General features: G+C 37.9%; 2 protein-coding genes across 4 annotated transcripts; one reads left to right on the top strand and one right to left on the bottom strand.

Moving 5' to 3' along the window:
• Positions 1-2829: 2829 nt before the first annotated feature.
• Dnajb9 (DnaJ heat shock protein family (Hsp40) member B9) lies at positions 2830-7666 on the bottom strand. Of its 3 annotated transcripts, none has more exons than XM_028882741.2 (3): positions 7493-7666; positions 5723-5949; positions 3897-4515 (listed from the first exon to the last, which is right to left on the bottom strand). In XM_028882741.2, the coding sequence occupies exons 2-3, from the start codon at positions 5937-5939 to the stop codon at positions 4064-4066; spliced, it is 669 nt and encodes a 222-aa protein (XP_028738574.1). In that variant the 5' UTR covers positions 5940-5949; positions 7493-7666; the 3' UTR covers positions 3897-4063. The 3 variants fall into 3 exon arrangements, with proteins under 3 accessions (XP_037066403.1, XP_028738574.1, XP_037066404.1); XM_037210509.1 differs by lacking the exon at positions 7493-7666 and adding an exon at positions 6791-7132 and having other exon boundaries at positions 4064-4515; XM_037210508.1 differs by lacking the exon at positions 7493-7666 and having other exon boundaries at positions 2830-4515.
• On the top strand, positions 7244-14427 carry Thap5 (THAP domain containing 5). Its single transcript, XM_037210983.1, is given in 5 exon segments — positions 7244-8047; positions 12679-12828; positions 12830-13092; positions 13094-13362; positions 13578-14427. Coding segments are annotated over 5 exon segments (1647 nt in total). The 3' UTR covers positions 13739-14427.
• Positions 14428-15186: the final 759 nt, after the last annotated feature.

Here is a 15186-nt window from a genome sequence, read left to right on the forward strand (position 1 = left end):
TACAGGGAATTAAGGAATGCTGAGAGTGAAAGTCTTCCCCAGAAAGGCTCCTCCAAACTGGTTATCCAATACCAAGTGGTCATCCTAGAAATCATATACATCCAAGTTACATTATATAGACCAAGCAGATTGTATTTACATATTTAGGTATGTGTATGTGTGCTCATGTGTGTATATTATATATTTTATACATATTATATATTATACACACATTATATCTATATATAATAGAGGCTGTGAATTTGAGAAAGAGCAAGGGGGTGCATGGAAACAGTTGGAGGTAGGAAAGAGAAAATTATGTAATTATAATTTTTAAAAGTTCAAAAATTAAAAAATAAATCTGGTTTACTGATGCAGAATTCAATCAAAAGTCTGAAAAAAGTTTTTTATAATCTTATACATTTCTTTGGAGTTAGTTCTTGTTACTGGTAATTCTTACTGGTATCTGACACACCTTGAATGTGCTATGAAAGGGCATCAAGCTGCAGACAGGTGAGGAAAGCAGTTTCTTAGTAGTAATGTATGTTTGCATTAATCTCCTTGGTGAATAGAAGCCACAGTTTTGGTGAGTTTAGCAGGCTCAGCCAGCAGACAACCACAGGTATGCTTGTCATGTCAAAGCTCTTCCACACAGTTGCTGCCATTTCTCATCTTCACTATTCTATCATACTGCACTATTGCTATTGGGAGTTTCTAGGGATAATTTCTCTCCTCCCTGTGGCTTCTTCCATGGCCTGAAGAAAAGGCTACTTCTGTTATTTAAGTAGGAAAGAGCAAGAGTTCTCAACAGTCCTTACAAAAATTAACATTAATTTCCACTTTTATTACATTGTGATCTGATAGGACACAGGAAATCTCCATTTTTTGTTTATTGAGACTTGTGTCCTATGGCATAATTTTGAAAAAAGTTCCAATGCTGCTGAGAAAAAATGAATATTCCTAATCTATTGAGTGGAATACTCTTTATCTGTGAAGTCCAATTGATCTGTACCAGTGGTTCTCAACCTGAGGGTCAAACGACCCTTTTGCAGAGGTTGCTTATCAGATACTTACAATTCATAACAGTGCAAAATCAGTTATGAAGTATCAATGAAATAATTTTACGGTTGGGGGTCACCACAACATGAGGAACTGTCTTAAAAGGTTGCAGCATTAGGAAAGTTGAGCACCACTGTTCTGTTCCATTTTTTAGCTTTCTCTTAGTTTGGAAGACCTCAAATAGGGTTCTTAAGTTTCCCCACTATTATTATGTCAAAGCCTCTGTAGCCTCATGACTTTATTGTTTACGAAATTGGGGACTCCAACACTAGGTGCATAATTACTTTATCTTCTTAATGAGTTTTTATTAATATGTAATGCCCTTTTTATTTTTAATTAGTTTTGAACTTTATCTGATATATGGATAGTTACACTAGCTTGGCTGCTGCCAAGCCTGATGGCACAAGTTCGATTCCTGGTAATTCTAGTACTCACAGTAAAAAGGCAATTTGTCCTCTGACCTACACACACATATGCTATGGCATGTACTCACATAAATATACATAATTTAAAAATCCCACATAACCCTGTACACATTTAAAAAATGTTGAGACATACTGAATAGTGACTGTTACCAATGTCTTTAATTCTGCTTAATCAGAATCTCATAATCTCCTAGTGAGTTCTTTTACTCAACAAACATTTCAAAAAACTAAAATTATCTCAGGAATGCACAAATCATTTTGGTGTTTAAGGCAGGGTGCATAGCATGGGCTGGCCTTAAATTTGGGATGCTATTGCCTCAGCTTCTGGAGGGTTGTGATTATAGGTACTACTACCATGCCCAAGAAAGAGCAATAAATTAAGAGATCAAAATAAATATTCAGAATCCACAATGGGAAGAATGAAGATATTCAGGTGTTAGACGCAGATATACATGCTAATAACGTGAAAATAATTCATCCTTTATTAATACTTGAAAATGAGATACTTTAGGTATTTTTGACTAATTTTTCTTAAAGGCTATGATTGTTGGCCCAACATTTAAGATATGACTATTTTCTTATTACCAAATAATAGAAGATGTAACTTCTAGGAAATAAGATCCATGAATAAAATAAATCCACTTTCTTAAAAATTCTTAAAGTGGGGCTGGTGAGATGGCAAATAAGATAAAATGCAAGCTTGGGGATCTAAATTCACATACCCAGTACTAACATAAAAAGCCAGGAACGGTGGCCTATCCCTGTAATCCCAGTACTTTGTGTGTGTGTGGAGGGGGGTGGGGCAGAGGATACTAGAAACCTAGAGATTTGACTAGAGGTCAAACCTCGAGCTAGTCTAGGAAATATTGAAAACTTGACTCAGCGAGAGGGCCGGCCTCAAAAATAAATGAGCAAATAAGGTGAAGAGCAATAGAGGACACCCAAACATCAACCTCTGGCCTGCACAGGCAAATGCACCTGCATATTTATGTGCACACATACACACCCACAATTCTCAGAGGGCTAGGAATGTACTTAATGACAGGAGTACCTGACATACTTTGGATCATTCCAAGTACTGCAAGAGAGATAAGAGATTGTGTTTGTGTGTTTGAATGGAGGGGTAGAGAGAGCATGTGTTGAGAGGAGGGGTAATTCCCAAAGAGAATTACAGTTTTATGCAGTCTCTGCTTTTTCTCAACCAGGCCTAATTAGGAAAGGCCTTGTGACACACTTGCTCTCAAAAATAAAATAAAAATTAGTTAACAAAACCTTCAAGCTACTGAAATATGAGATAGTAACACAACAGAAGCTACCAAATGGCAATAAAATAAGATCATCTTGGTGATTTAAGGTTAGACAAAACTTCAAGAGTAGGACCTTTAATCTGTATATGCCCCATTTTATACACTGCATAACCCCAAAATGCATAATAAAAATGACAACAGTAAAGACCAGGTTGTAAATATTTATATCTCTCACTCACACACAATATTGCATGAGACATTACTAGTTTTCATATGCATCCATAGGATTAATACTCATATGGAGTATAACATGGAAAAGTGCAGAACTAAAGAAATAACTAACAACAACAAAAAAAAGCACACACTTCTTAGGATTTAAAAATATTGCACATATAAGGTTGCACAGAAATTACTGGCTGCTTTTACAAAAAGAATGAGGTATTAGTCAATCTCTAGATAAAGATAAGTGCCAGAGAAATTACACACTGAAGAAAAACACCACACACACACCAAAAAAAAAAAAAAAAAAAAACACACACACACACACATTAAGACCTAGAAAGTCAACAGAAAGAAATGAAAAAAAAAAAAAAAATGTTTAGGTAGCTATGATTTTGATCATACAAAATCATTAGCCCAGGACCAAACACACAATCTCTTGGCAATATTTCATCATAAGTTTTGAACTTTTTCAGCTTAACTACGTGCAATACAATCATTCCTGTTACACCAATTCTACTGTAGAAGAGGCATCTTTTTGTGATAATTAAACCACCACTTTCTAAAGCATTCAGTGACAATTAGTCAAAAGCCTGTTGTCTCCTTCACTGACTGATTCAATTACAGTTTCACAGACGTTTAGTAACCCAAGTCACAGGTGCTACAGGGCATGCTATTTTAAATTAGCAGAGGTTCACTGCAAAAATTATTCAAGTTCACACAATTTATATCTATAGTAACTTTTAAAGTTTAAGCTTTAAGTATGTATCAGGCAAATTGAGTTTTGCCTGCAATTTTTTTTTTTTTTTTTGGAATGTGGCCAAATTAATGAGTCAAAGGATAGGTAAAGGAAAAAAAAAATTTTTTTTTTTTGCAAATGATCTTTTAAAAGAACCTTTCCTAATCAGGAAAAGTAATAATCAGAGTTGTGTACTAGCTGAATGTGACTGAATCTGTCAAAAAAAAATTTAATATATGGAATACCTATAACCAACTGCTTAATGTAAATAAAGTCATGCATTTGTCAAAATAGTTAACAGAAAACTGTTTTTTCATCAGACAGTGACTGTTTTTTCATCAGACATAATGAGAAAGAATAAACTAAGTGGGCTTAGTGGAAACAAAGAGAACCAACTATTGTCCTGAACAATCAGTGTATGTAGTAACCATATTTCCTCTTCGTTGAGTGACAGTCCTGCAGTGCTTACTAGATCCATGAAATCTATTTTCAGTCTGTACTGTGTGTCGATTGGTGGTATCAAAGCCACTAAAAGAAAACATTTTCTCCATATCTTCAAACATGTCATCAAACAGTCCACCTCCAAAAGAAAACTCTTGGAAATGATGCCTTTGTCTATTGGAACCATCCTGGCGTGTCTGGAAGTGATTTTCAAAATGTTTCTTAGACCGAGTGTTTTGGTTCTGTCCAAAAAGATTAAAGTCTTTAAATAAGTCATCAAAATTGAAGTTAAAAGATTGCTCAAAAGAACTTCCACTTCCTTGTTGTCCTTTGCCATTAGTAAAAGCACTGTGTCCAACTGTATCATACTCTTTCCGCCTATGAGCATCTGAGAGTGTTTCATATGCTGAAAAAGACATAAAAATCACTTAGCAACTGAAGAGAAAATATTCAAAATTATATATATGTAAACTTCAAATACATGATTTCAACCTATTTATTTCAGGAAAGAATTTCACATCACAAACAAAATATTACAAGTAACAATAATGTAAAATATAAATTGTAAAACAAGGCAGGGACTTGTTTTATCAACTCATATCAGTAGTTAGAACAATCTTTCAATTATTTCTTCAATTAATATGCTATATTTGTTGAATAAAAGCTATCATCACAGATAAACATGTTGGCAAAATTAATCTGTTCATCTTCATATTTTTTGTGCAAAACCGTGACTTGTATTATTAAAGAATTATTATCAAATGTACCCAACTAATAGAAAATCAGGTTTTTCACGTTCTTAGTTGAAGTAAATGTTTAATTCCAACTCCTAGTTAGGCCTATTAACTACTTATGTGCAAGATGTAGTTTGTTTTGGAACTAGTGTTAAGACAAAACATGCTTCAGTTTTTTAAAAACACATTGGTTTGAAATAATAGATGAAGTAAAGAAGACACCTTTAAACTATTGTGTTTATATTAAGTCAATACTTAGTAAAATAAGTTTCTTAAGTTACTTAATAAAAATTTTTGCTTCGCAAGACAGTTGTGTAGCTTAGTCTGCTTAAGGGGTCCCTGGCAGTGAAATCAGGATCTATCCCCGGTGCATAAGCTGGCTTTTTAGAGTCCATTACCTATGGTTGGATACCTTGTACAGCCTTGATGCAGGGGGAGGGGCTCCGACATGCCTCTACTGAATGTACCAGGTTTTACTGACTCCCCATGGGAGGCCTTACCTTTGTGGAGGAGGGGATTGGGGGAGGGGTTGGAGAGGAGTGGGAGGAGGGAATGGGAGGGGGAATCTGTGGTTATGTAAAATGAATAAACAATTTAATAAAGAAAAATGCTGAAAAATTGGCTTACTAACATCCATTTTTATATATAAATAAATAAGGAAAATGGTACATTTCCAACATTTTTAGAATTGTAAACTAACAAAATTATCTACTATAATTCATTACTTGCTCAGGGGCCAAGTATCTATTCTAACAAAATAATTACAAAAATCTCTTTCAAACTCTCTCATCTCAGCTCTACCTTTCAGAACAAAATTTTCAGTTACCATTGCCCTTACTATAAATACCCATGAGACTGCAGGAAGAATCATTTACTTACCTTCTGCAATCTCTCTGAATTTTGCTTCAGCATCAGGGCTCTTATTTTTATCAGGGTGGTACTTCATGGCTAATTTGTGAAAGGCCTTCTTGATTTGTCTCTCTGAAGCAGATTTTGGCACACCTAAGATATCATAGTAGCTTTTTGAGGCTAGGATTAATTCTGTTATCATTAAAATGCAAATTGCAAAGACGAAAACTGACTGGGGAGTAGCCATTTCTAATATCCTAAAAAAGAAAGAAAAACAGATTTTTTTTATGCAAGGAACACATCTTAAGACTTCTAAAAAGCAATCGAACTCAACAAACCTTTGGTATAATAGACTTACAGCAGTATCAAAATGTTATGCACACAGTGTCATATACTCATGATATTGTACTGTCAGTATCTCTAATATTAAGAGTCAATTAGCAAGTCTTTTGCTTATCTGTTAAAAAAAAGCTAAATTGATACTTTCTTAGGAAGGCAAGATTTCTGCTATTTATGTTGGTAATGAACTGTTTGCCTGTGATGTTAAAGATATTCACTCTTCAGAATATTTTTCTCCTGATCTTCCTACTCCAGCTTCTTCAGTGTTATCTTCAACACCACAAAATCTAGCTTCAGAATACGACCCGATTATTGAAAAATTCTGTCTCCTCTGTGTTTGACTAGAATCTTAGCAGAAAGGCAAATGTAGGGAAGGAAGGATGTTCCTCAAGTTGGTTAAATCTATTTGCTCTTAAAAGGGTTCAAACAATCAGTTTCCATATATGTAAGGTCCCAAATACTTAAGAAATATGTGTAAGTAACTTCTGCTTAAAGCTAAAAATTAGTAAAATTTAAGACTTCTACTAAGGCTAGGCTATCAGAGGAAGGAAATAATTTGTACTTTGGATACATTATTAGGTTTTCCAAATTTCTCAGCGAGTAAACTGTTTCTCTTTAAAACATTAAGTTTTACTTAGAATTATTGGTAATACATAATACTCGGGATGAAGTATACCTCTTTGGTTTGCTTTTTTGAATGCTGTACCACATAAGTCCTTAATAACCTATGATGACATAACAAGGCTGACGAAAAAGCACCTTGGTTTGTGGAAACTGCCAACTGTCCTCTCCTGTGGCTTATTCTGAGCCTAATTAGCAGGTAGATTACTTTTTTCCTGAGAATTAGTCACAGTCACGCGTACCAACCATAAAGTCCAACCTCTTGATCTAAAGACACAAGCAGAAGCCAGGCATAGTGGCACCCGCCTTTAATCCCAGCACTCGGGAGGCAGGGACGGGCGGATTACTTTAGCGTTCAAGGCCAGCGAGGTCTACACCGTGAGTTCCAGGACAGCCAGGATTAACCTGTCTAAAAATAATAATAATAAAAATAAACGTAAGCGGAGCTTGCCCGGCGAGCTCGGAAGCCGCGGTTGGTCACTCCTCAAAGAGTCTACAACTGACAGCCAGGCGCCTTCCAAAGGGCTTCAAACCGACCCTGGCGATGTCTGGGTGGCCTAACTCCCCAGTCCAACCGACTCTGTCCAAACAATGGGAGCGCCCTCCTCGTCCCGGCCCGCTCCGCTGGGGCGCCGGGTCCGTCCGTGTTCGGGGCCCCGCCGGCAGGCAAGCGCGCCGCGCCGGCCTGACCTCGGGGGAAGCGGACCCCAGCCCACGGCTGGCGCGGCTGTGACGCATCCACCCCGGGGTCCCTGCGCTGCGCTGCCCGCAGGACGCCCAGGCCGAGCCCGTGCACAAAGCGGGCCCGACCGTCTGCGCGCCGCCCAGCCCGGTCCTCACCCGTGCGCCTCGCAGCCGCTTGTCCACAGCGCGGAGGCCCCGCTCCCGGCTGCTCCCGGCTCCCTCGCCCCGCCGCTCGCGCTCCGACCTCGCCTCCGGCAGCCGACCTGCCTCCGCGCCGCTCGGCCCGCTCCCTACTGGCGGGAGTCCGGAGCTGGCGCGACCGCCTCGAGAGAGAGACCTACACGAAACGCTCCCCCATTGGCTGCCGCCGGCCCACCTGACTTTGGCGCCTTACGCGCACGTGGAAATCTGTTGTTGCCGTTTGGGCCCCGCGTCACTTCCGGCACCAGCCTCCAGGGGGTGGGGCTGGAGCCTGAGGAAGCGGAAGTGAGTCGACGATCTCCTCCCCCCCCACACACACACATCCTTCCCTGGGGCGCAGCGCCGCGCAGGCGCCGTGGGCTCCTCTGCGCGTACGGGCCTGAGGCCCCGCCTTGGAGTGGCGCGCTGGGCCACGCCCCTCGGGGTCAGGTTGACCCGGGCGTATTGCTTGGCGTTTGCTGCAAGAAATCGCTCAGGTCGTACCAAAGACCGGAAGTTGAGGTTTTGTCGGTGAGTCGCCGGGGGACCTGAAGACACAGCCTCACCCTTAGGGGGTGCATCAGTGGCCCTCGGCGTCCAGGCCTGGGTCTGTCACCTGTTAGTTTATTAGTCCTCAGTTCCCCCAAAGGCTTGAGTCCACTGTACTTGATGCCTCGAGGCAGGATTTCTCTGTGTAGCTTTGCACCTTTCCTGGAGCTCACTTGGTAGCCCAGGCTGGCCTGGAACTCACAGAGATCCGCCTGGCTCTGCCTCCTGAGTGCTGGGATTAAAGGTGTGCGCCACCACCGCCCGGCTTCAAGTTTAACACGGTAAAGTTTGCGGGAGCTCTGAGCGCGGAGGTGGAAGAGTGGCTCCAGCCCTTTCCTTGCGTTAACTACATTTAAAGTACATCGGAGTCGCTAATTGGGAAGGTGAGGTTTCTGTGAGGTTGGTCACACAGGTGGAATGTAACCCTGTGTTTCTCCTGCGAAAACTGATGCCAAAAATGACGAGCAACCTTGAAAATTCTGCTAGACTGGAATTAAAAACTTGTGTCTTGTTTAAGGATATTTATACTCTTCCGTTAGTGCAGAGATCGTGAGGTAAATTTGCCCTAAATGACAGCATGAAATATTTCAGAAACAATATGTAAGTACTTAGTTCATTCAGAGGCCAAGGCAAGGTTCCAAAGCCAGATTTGCCGAGTTCAAACCCTGGTTCCCTGGCTCTAGTAACTTTTGCAGAGTATTTAAGCTCTCAGCGCCTCAAATTTCTCTTCTGTATGGGTAAACAGATAAAGCAGTACTTGAAGTATGTGCTTAATTTATATATATGAGAGTCAGTGCAGTTCAAATAATTCCATTTCCTTTTCCCCCCCTTGTATTAAAAGTAATCCAGAGCAGGGGGGTGGTGGCGCACGCCTTTAATCCCAGCACTCCGGAGGCAGAAGCAGGAGGATCTCTGTGAGTTCGAGGCCACCTGGTCTACAGAGCGAGCTCCAGGAAAGGCACAAAGCTACACAGAGAAACCCTGTCTGAAAAACCAAAAACAAATAAATGTAAATAAATAAATAAATAAATAAATAAATAAATAAATAAATAAATGCTACACAGAGAAACCTTGTCTCAAAAAAACAAACGAACAAATAAATAAATAAATATATATAATCTAGATAGAGCTACCCTGGTTTCTCATTTGCTTCAAAATTATTTTGAAACTAACATTTTTCTTTAGTCCTGATGCTGTTATTCAATAATGGTTCAGACAAATAATGTGAAAAAATTATAAACCCAAGTAATTCACATGACATGGCATTATTTCCATGATTGGTTTCCTTGAATGCCTTCCACAAAATGCAGTGATATTTAGAAAGAGAAAGAAAAATCTAATTCATGGTTAGTTGAGGCCAATGTCATAATAGTGATAGCTCTAGCTCTGAGATTTGAAGTCAAAGATCTTTCAGATACCTTTAGTCCCGACGGAGGGCATAATTTCAGAATTGAATTTTTCTACTATTAATTTTTAAGAATCTAGTAATTCATTTGTATGCATTTAGTGTTCAGCTTATTTTCTGGGCAGGGCATGGTGGTGCAATTTGTAATCTCAACACTCTGGATGCTGAAGCAACAGAATCAGGAGTTCAAGGCCACTTTGGGCAACCTAGGAAAGACCACGTCAGCAAAAAGAAATGTGGCTGTCTTATGAATTTAGAGAAATTACAGAAGATAGTGAAAAATACAAAAAAAAAAAAATTAAGCCAATGTGAGAAACTATTCAGGAAACAATTTAGAAGATTTCTTAAAGAGCATGGCTAAGTAGGTCAGAAATGTAGCAATCCAGTTACTAATAAAGATATCCACAAAGTACACTTATAAAGGTTTGTTATACAATGTTGCATGTAGGTACAGGAAATTATTTGCATGCTGCATACTCTATGAAATTATAAAAAGTATATTCTCATTTTAAATGTAACAAAAGCTTAAACGTGTTCTTTTTGCCTTTAAATGCCTCTTTTGGTTATGCCTATGTGGTTGATATCTTGTGCACTCCAATAAACTTATCTGGGGGTCAGAGAATAGAACAGCCACTATATTAAGCATAGGTTTAGGCAGTGGTAGCACATGCCTTTAATCCTAGCATTCAGGAGACAGAGATTCTTCTGGTCTCTGAGTTCAAAGCCACACTGGAAACAGCCAGGCTTGGTGATACACACCTTTAATCTCAGAAAGTGATGGCAGGAAGCAGAAAGGTATATAAGGCGTGAGGACCAGGAACTAGAGCCTTGTTAAGCGTTTGGCTTTTAGCAGCAGTTCAGCTGAGATCCATTCGGATGAGGATTAAGAGGCTTTTGGTCTGAGGAAACAAGATCGCCTGAGAAATTGGCGAGGTGAGGTTGGATGTAGCCTGTTCTGTTTCTCTGATCCTTTCAGCGTTCACCTCAGTACCTGGCTCTGGGTTTGTTTTTATTAATAAGACCTTTTAAGATTCATGTTACATGCCTATCATACTTAAAACTCCAATATATTTATGTGTTCAAGGTTGAAAGATTCTCCAAAGACATATTATTTCATTTGGTGACTACTCCCTAAAGTAGATCATCTGGTTTTTCTACATAAAGGTGTCCGTGTTAAAAGTTATTTCCTACATACAGAGGCTCTTCTTTTAGGATCTTGCAAACTTACCAAAACTTGAGGGAAAAAAAATGTGAATTTTACAAAGTATAAATTAAATTAATTGAGATTGAGTGTATAAAGGTATGTTTTGAGTAAAAAGCTTTGTATTGTAACTATATAAAGGAACATGAAATTATATAGTAAATGCCTTGGTTATGTTTTTGGAATCTCATCTAATGAAATATGAATTATTGTCAACTATTTTTAATGTACTTTAAATTTATTGAACTAATAGAAATTTATTTCTGTCAAATTCTGGCACTGCCATTAATACCTTTATCTATAAAATATATTTCAGTATACTAGAATGAGCCCTAAATTCAGAATGTCAATACAGGAACAAAATGTTTCCTTCTTCAGCCAACCAAGTGCTGGGATTTCAGGATATATCATCACAGTTGACTGAGGCTGAACATGTAAACATACACAGTTCTTTTTGGCATCAGAGTTCTTCTTTCAGAACTTGAATGTTACAGTTTCTAGTCAATTGGTATCAACATCTAGAAACATTAGACTAAATTGCACGTAAGTAGAGCTGTGCAAGTCCCAGTAGTAAAGAGAATGGAATATTAGTAATTTTATTTTCAGGTAAATAATGTTTCAACTGACTTCTCACTTAAATATTAACAGGATGAGCATGATGGTACACTTGTAATCCTAGCACTCAGAATGAGGCAGGAGGATCATGAAATTCAGACCAGTCTGGCCTACACAGTGATCTTGTCTCAAAAACATTAAAAATAAGTTAAAACGTTAATACTGCCTAAAATTGTCGACAGCAAACCATTTGACATATCCTATATAAAGTAGATTTAAATGAGAACTTGTAATTTATGCATTTATTTGCTACTTCTAGCAAGCCATATAATAGTAATGTATAACCCATAGGAAGTATATATAAATTTTATCCTTTGTAGCAACACATTTTAGTTGAAGGGACACTGAAGTGCTTTATGAGCTATTCTCAGATGAAAGCTTTGGCATCTTACCATATCTTGGTTTTCTTACTGCACAGACCACAGGGTGGTGATAGTTGTAGAGATTCTGTTAATTGATAGGGATGGTTGCCTTGCTTTTTTAACACTCAATGACAGATTATTTAGATGTGTAGGCCAGGAATTAGTCAAAGTTTTAAAGAATACATCAAAGTTGTTATTTTCCTTTTTTTTTTTTTTTAATTTCAGGTTTCCTCTACATTACAAAGACTTGAAAAGTGGTTAAAAAAGCCAGGCAGTGGTGGCGCTCGCCTTTAATCCCAGCACTCCGGAGGCAGAGGCAGGAGGATCTCTGAGTTTGAGGCCAACCTGGTCTACAGAGTGAGTTCCAGGAAAGGCGCAAAGCTACACAGAGAAACCCTGTCTCAAACAAACAAACAAACAAACAAAAAAACCAGAAAAGTGGTTAAAGAATATGAAGTGAGATTCTTGGTTCCTGTGCAGTGACCATTTTGCTGCTGACTCTTTTTGACATCAGATGGTGTATCTGTTATTTAAAGCACACTGCAATCCCAACAATATCTTCTTTGTCTGAAGACTGTCAGGTCTTGAAGTAGTAGAGAGGGAGTAATGCTGAGTAGGGTGACACATTGTAGGGACAGTTTTCAAGGTGACTTGAGTAGAGAAAGTAAGAAAGATTACCATTGAGAGAACATGCATGAGTAAAAAGCAACACTAATGTGTACTGCTCCTAAAAGGATGACAGTTTCTTTAAATTTAAACTCATGAAGCAGTTTAAGAAACAACAAAAATAGCATATGCATACTTACATTGTATTAAAATTAACTATTGGATTATGCTTTAATCACTGGTCATTTGAAAGACCTAAACTGTTTGTCATATATTGAAGAGTGTAATGCTTTTTAAAAATTAATTAAGAGATATACTTAAGTAGAACTTTCGTGCTTGAATAAGTTTGTTTGGCCAGTGTACTGCTCAAAGTTAAAGTTACATAGTTATAACTGATCAGAGTCTATAAGTATATCTTTTTCAGAATTTAAAAATATTACCTAGGGAAAAGATACTTCTGAAAAAATCTCAGAAGAGAAAATTGGGAAATGAGAAAGAAGTGTGCTGAAAAGTTAAGTCTGAAGAATCAATTGTATCAAATGAAGCAAAGGAAAATATTGGTAACAAAGATGTACTACCAAGAACATGCAGAATTACTTGATTCATCTGCTCTGGTGAAGCCACCAGCTCCAAGAGCAGAAAGCATACAAAATAACTTATCACCTCTTAAACAAGATACCTTAAAAACATCAATAAATCAAGATTTAGATGTAGTTGGATTTTGTGCATCTTCTGAGAATTGAAATTCTACAACTATTGCTTTGAGATCTTAAAATTCAGATGACATAATTACTAACCATCTTGTTAATCCAAACTTTATAAATAATTTCATGGAAACTGTCAGGTCAGGAAAATTCATTCCTCTTCAGCACAGTTGAAGAATTAAACATAAATAACAAATCTTTTACTGCCATTTTAATACCCACAGAAAATTGTAAACCTGCAGTTAATTCTTTCATACCAGCTTCCAAGGAAACCATGGAAATTGAAGATACAGGCATTGAAGACTCCTTTTATAAGGGTGTTGAAGTCTTACATATTGAACATTCATACTGCAGACAAGATACAAATAAGGAACATCTTTGGCAAAATGTCTCTAACCTATACTCAAAGATCACTCTTCTTTTTTTTTGGTTTTTTTTTTTTTTGGTTTTTGTTTTTTTGTTGTTTTTTTTTTGTTTTTTCGAGACAGGGTTTCTTTGTGTAGCTTTGCGCCTTTCCTGGAACTTACTTGGTAGACCAGGCTGGCCTCGAACTCACAGAGATCGGCCTGCCTCTGCCTCCCCAGTGCTGGGATTAAAGGCATTCGCCACCACTGCCTGGCTAAGATCACTCTTCTTGAGCTACAAAAACAACAAATTCCAGGGAGATTGATGTCTTTGGAAACTCTTTTAAGCCAACTACAGCAGAAGAACTGGCTATCTGAAGAAAACATCAAGATAACAGAAAACTATTTCCCAATGTATAAAGTCACTGTGAGATAAAAGTTTTTAAAGCTATGATTTTGCATAAGCTTTTTCCAGCTAAATCAAATCATTTGTGAAGTGAACTTTGTCCGGTAGATAAAGTCCTTGGAAGCTATGAAAGTGCTCCAATGTTACAGACAACATCCTGTTCTTACAATGCTCAGTAAAAAAGGGTAAATGAAAAGAGTTGTTTGGCTGAAGAAATAGTTTTATTACTTGATAATTTTCCAATTATAGTTAAAATGATAAAATTTATTTATAAAGTAATAGGAAAAAGATGCAGTCAAAATTGGCCAGACTATATCAGTTCTGGTTGTGCTGCCGGCACAAGCTAGTATATTGGCCCTCAGAGAGCTGGGGATGTAGCTCAGTGATAAAGCACTTGCCTGGTTTGTACAAGGCCTTGGGAGTCAGTCCCCAGGGCTGGAGTCAATAAAGGAGCCTCAGTCCCTAATCTGTAAAATAAGGGCACTTAATATAAAATATAAATACCATTTCTTTAAAGATACTTTGCTTAGAACAGATTTTCTATATGATAATACGTACTTATGTAATAGTAAAAGATGGCTAGACTTTAATATTAATGATTTGATTATTCTCAGTATCTTTTCTGTGTTGTCTAACTATTTGGCTATAGTTACATACCTATAATATAAAGGGAAATACTACTATTAGAATCTTAGTTTAGTTAAACTCAGCTGTCAAGAGAGATACTTTTAAAGTTGAAAGAATATATATTTTTATATATGTGTATACATATATATACAGTTATATGTATATATGTAGCTCACCATTATAATACATTTAAGTGTCTTAACACCCTGTGTTTATAAACCTATAATTTGTAAACCAAAAAAGTTCAATGGTGTTAATCTTAAATATTTTACAAATATTTAAGACATTTATCTAAAATTGATGGTGATATAGGTAAAATATTGTTTGTATCCATTTGTTTGTTTTGTTTTGACTTTTTAATTGATTTTATGCCATTACCCTTGCTGATCCTAACCCCTGCTGCCACCATCTCCTAGATTCTGAGACATGTGGCTTGAATGTGGTGTATCACTCAGGTCCAGGTAGCCCCAGCAAGGGCTCACTGTAAGGCGGTTATCTGCTCAATGGTGTGGATGGCCTTTCTTCAAATCTTTTTCCTTGCTGGTGGTCTCCTTTGCAATTTTGTTCTTGGCTTTGTTTTCTCTAGTTTCAAAAATTCACTGAGGGTGAGTTTTTCAAACTTCTTGATAATAAGGAAGGCACAACCTGGTGACGCTTTTTATGCTCCTCTATGGGGTTGTTGTCTATCTGGTTCCCAACCTTTCAGTTTTTTTGAATCAGAAAAAAAGCCTTTCTGCCATCCACTCTGGAGTGCAGAAGCAGCCCTCCAGGAAGGGCCAGTTCTTGAAGGTGAGCAGACACTATGTAGATGATGTATTTAGACCATAACACTCTTAGTTCAGCATACCTTA

Source organism: Peromyscus leucopus, chromosome 14, assembly GCF_004664715.2.
Source record: "Peromyscus leucopus breed LL Stock chromosome 14, UCI_PerLeu_2.1, whole genome shotgun sequence".
Lineage (NCBI taxonomy): Eukaryota > Metazoa > Chordata > Mammalia > Rodentia > Cricetidae > Peromyscus > Peromyscus leucopus.

Coding starts and splice junctions, on each gene's coding strand:
- Dnajb9 (XM_037210508.1), bottom strand. CDS start 5,939: ATGGCTACTCCCCAGTCAGTTTTCGTCTTTGCAATTTGCATTTTAATG. Junction 4,516..5,722: donor ATTCAGAGAGATTGCAGAAG/GTAAGTAAATGA, acceptor TGTCTTTTTCAG/CATATGAAACACTCTCAGAT.